At 37.7% G+C, this 4,512-nt stretch overlaps 1 protein-coding gene across 1 annotated transcript; it reads right to left on the bottom strand.

Moving 5' to 3' along the window:
* Positions 1–430: 430 nt before the first annotated feature.
* On the bottom strand, positions 431–1,109 carry LOC126678413 (uncharacterized). The gene has a single exon (XM_050373312.1). The coding sequence runs from the start codon at positions 1,107–1,109 to the stop codon at positions 489–491; it is 621 nt and encodes a 206-aa protein (XP_050229269.1). The 3' UTR covers positions 431–488.
* Positions 1,110–4,512: the final 3,403 nt, after the last annotated feature.

The raw sequence follows: 4,512 nt of genomic DNA, 5'->3' as shown, positions 1-4,512 counted from the left end.
TGATACTTTTGTAATTAATTTTAAATCAGTCGTATTTTTGTAAATAAAAAAAGTTTACAGGTACTTTTGTAAATATTTTTAAAATTTTAGGTATTTTTGTCATCGTCCCATTTATAAATCATCATTTACATTTTTTTTTAATTGGCTAAAAATCCATAAAAGCTCACAAACTATAACCACTAACTTAAATATCCCTAATAATATATCCAATTAATACACTTTAGTCCTATTTAATTATTTTATCAATTTTAAATTCAATACTATAACTTCAATAAATTTAATAAATTATCCGAATAATGATGCTTATTATTATTATTATTATTATTATTATTATTATTATTATTATAGTCCAAATTTATATTTAAACTTCATAATATCGCTTACGAATATCACGATACGTGGCAAAACCGACAACTGAAAATACGGGGTATTACATTCTCCCCCCCTTAAAATAAATTCGTCCTCGAATTTAAATTGAGCTACGTACCTTAAGAAAACAAGTAGGGATAACGCTTGCGCATGTCAGACTCTGTTTCCCACGTACACTCCTCTACCGAGTGGTTTCTCCAAAGAACTTTCACCATCGGAATTTCTTTAGTACGAAGTTTTCTTACTTGAGTGTCTATTATCTGCATTGGTTCCTCTTCATAGGATAATTCTTCATTTACTTCCACACTCTGAGATTGTATAATATGAGAGGGATCTGAAATGTACTTCCGTAGCATTGATATGTGGAAAACCGGATGCACTTGAGACATGTCTGCTGGTAGAGCTAGCTTGTAAGCTACAGCTCCCACACGTTCTACTATCTCGTACGGTCCCACATACCTTGGAGCTAGTTTTCCTTTTTTACCAAACCGTATCACACCTTTCATAGGTGATACCTTGATAAACACGAAATCGCCGACTTGAAACTCTAGATCCCTTCTCTTTGGATCTGCATAACTTTTTTGTCGGCTGAAAGCAGTCTCCAGTCGCTGCTTGATCACTGGTACTTTCTCTGAAGTAATTAGTATGATTTCAGCTCCTGTCAATTTTCTTTCTCCGACTTCTTCCCAGCAAATGGGAGATCTACATTTTCGACCATATAATGCTTCGTACGGAGCCATTTCAATACTAGAATGTTAGCTGTTGTTGTACGAGAACTCTACTAATGGCAGATATGTATTCCAGCTACCTCCAAAGTCTAAAACACACATACGGAGCATATCTTCTAAGGTTTGGATAGTCCTTTCTGATTGTCCGTCAGTCTGTGGGTGAAAAGCGGTACTGAAATCCAACCGCGTTCCCAATGCTTCTTGCAGACTTTTCCAGAATCGAGAGGTAAACACCGAACCTCTATCTGAAACGATTGACACTGGCACCCCATGTAAACTCACAATTCTGTCAATATAAATTTGTGCCAATTTTGCTGCAGTATAAGAAGTCTTGACAGGAATGAAATGAGCTGATTTTGTCATTCTGTCTACAATCACCCATATAGAATCAAAATCTTGCTGAGTCCTTGGTAAACCGACAATAAAATCCATCGTTATCCTTTCCCATTTCCATTCAGGAATAGGTAATGGTTGCAGACATCCGTATGGTCGTTGGTGTTCCAATTTAACTTGTTGGACTTCATCTATCAGACGCTTCATTTGAGGATCATCAGCTTGCAACTCTTTAATTCGATCAATCAGTGTTGGTTGTATACTCAATTGAGCCAGTAAATTGCCAAGGCTTGAAACTTCAAATCTGATGCCTTGATTGAACACTGTATGAATATCCATAATTAATGGCCTTTGCCATAATGTAGTAATATGCGCGAGACTTCCTGCAGACTTTCTGCTCAGCGCATCTGCCACTACATTGGCTTTTCCAGGGTGATACTGTATAGTGCAATCATAGTCTTTTAGCAACTCTAGCCACCTCCTCTGCCTGAGATTCAATTCATGTTGATCAAAGATATATTTCAAACTCTTATGATCTGTGAATATCTCACATGTTGCACCATACAAGTAATGCCTCCATATTTTCAGCGCAAAGACTACCGCTGCTAGTTCTAAGTCATGTGTTGGATAGTTCACCTCGTGCTTTTTCAGCTGTCGAGAAGCATAAGCTATAACTCGACCATGCTGCATCAAGACACATCCCAAACCAACTCTTGAAGCATCACAATAAACAGTAACCCCTTCAGTACCTTCTGGTAGCGCTAGTACTGGAGCGGTTGTCAGGCATTCTTTCAATTTCTGGAAACTTGCTTCACAGCGATCTGTGTAGTCAAATTTTGCATTTTTCTGGGTTAACTTTGTTAAAGGTGCAGAGATCTTTGAAAAATCCTGCACAAAACGTCTGTAGTATCCTGCTAAACCCAAGAAACTTCGAATTTCTGTGACTGAACTTGGTCGCTTCCACTCAGTTACTGCCTCGATCTTCTTAGGGTCAACTTTAATGCCACTTTGAGACACTACATGTCCCAAGAATGCAACTTCTTCTAACCAGAATTCACATTTGGAGAACTTAGCATACAGCTGGTGTTCTCTCAAGGTCTGAAGCACCAAACGCAAATGATGCGTGTGTTCCTCCTCTGTACGCGAGTAGATAAGAATATCATCAATAAAAACTATCACAAATTGATCCAGAAACGGCTTGAATACTCGATTTATTAAGTCCATGAAAGCAGCCGGTGCATTCGTTAATCCGAACGACATAACTAGAAACTCGTAGTGACCATACCGAGTTCTGAAAGCAGTCTTTAAAATGTCTTCATTCCGGATTTTTAATTGATGATAGCCCGATCTTAAATCAACCTTGGAGAAATACTTTGCTCCCTGCAGTTGATCGAATAAATCGTTAATTCTAGGCAAAGGATATTTGTTCTTGATCGTAACTTTGTTCAGCTGTCTGTAGTCTATACAAAGTCGTAGTGTTCCATCCTTCTTCTTAACAAACAACACCGGTGCACCCCAAGGTGATACACTCGGTCGGATGAAACCACGATCAAGTAATTCCTCCAATTGATCTTTTAGCTCCTTTAGTTCTGCTGTAATCTTATTATATTTATGCCAATACATAATGAATCTTTTTCTCCTTTGGTTTGTTGTTGTTGCTGCTCATCCTCCTGACTTTTTATCACAGTATGGGTGCTTCGGTTACTGGCAGAGGTGTTGTTCAGATATGGTGTATTTTAAATGTCAGTGGAGATGATGAAAAGATATCAACTCAGCGACAAAGGCCAAAACTGGCTGAAAAGGACAATGACATGTCTATTCTTGTAAAGAAGCCTAGAGGACGACCTAGAAAGACGCCTCTAGAAGAAAATTCTGCCGGTGAGGCTACAAACCAGAACTGCACTCAGTTCAAGAGGCCAAGAGGTAGACCTAGAAAGAAGCAAATAGAAGAATCTCTTAATGCTGAAGCAAAGCCAAGAGGACGACCTAGAAAGAAAACAAATGATGAATTTCTTGATGATATGGATTGCAAAACCCAATATGTCCAAGCCTTTTCTGTTCAATATCGAGAAGGTTCCCCTCAAGTTACTAACAATACCCAAGAACAGACTATACTGAAAAACAAGGGAAAGACACGTAAAAGTACTACTAAAGTAGTGTCTGCAAATATTTGAACTCATGAAAGTACTGGGAAGTGTAGAAGATTGGAAAGTAAGGCGGCTATCCAATACCCAGAAAATGGCTGTCAATTGTTTGTTGTAGAAGGGGTTTATGAGTTTACCCATGTCACGATCCAATTTCATGAATCGTGACCGGCGCTAGGGTATGGGTATGGTTGTACCAAAACCCGTAGCAAGTCTTGCGGAAATCAAATAAATATTTAAACCTGCAGAAAACTGCTCGGGAGCAACCGAGACTCCAACCTAAGTCTAGCAATTTATAATACAGTTCTAATATAAATAACTTAAGTATCTGAAATATTCCACATCATGCCTTGAATATAATAATAAAATATTCCAGTGTAAACATGCTAATAATAAATAATCGGTCTAATCGACAATCCCAATGCAATAACAAATGTAATATATAAACTAGTTCTACTGCGGTCTAAGAGTTTGAAAACAGAAACTAGTTTAATAACATAAAAACCTCCGAGGAATCAAAAGAATTGGAGTGGACCAGCTTTCAAATCATAAACCTGGAAAATTTGAGAAAACAATGGGGTCAGATATACTGAGATAAGTTCGCAATACTATTTACATTTGTTAAGTTTAAAACCCTTAAATCAAAACAGTTTATACTAATATAGTATGATTATGGAAAACAGTATTGAAATGATCCTAGCGTAAGTATGTCATAGCATACCGATAAACCCAGAGTGGACGGGAACAAATCCTCGTCATATATATATACCAGCGTAAGTAAGACTTTAGTCTGCCGTTTCCCAGAGTACTTACCGGTGCACACAGTCTCGATACAAGCCTATCGAGTAGCTCGTTTCAATCCAGTTCCATAATCCGTAAAAACAGTTCACAAACATTTATAATATTAAAATACGATGCGGTACTTAATAAAGCGGTAA

This window comes from Mercurialis annua, linkage group LG4, assembly GCF_937616625.2.
Source record: "Mercurialis annua linkage group LG4, ddMerAnnu1.2, whole genome shotgun sequence".
NCBI lineage: Eukaryota > Viridiplantae > Streptophyta > Magnoliopsida > Malpighiales > Euphorbiaceae > Mercurialis > Mercurialis annua.
The sequence above is the reverse complement of the archived record's forward strand: the minus strand, read 5'-3'. Positions and strand labels throughout refer to the sequence as shown.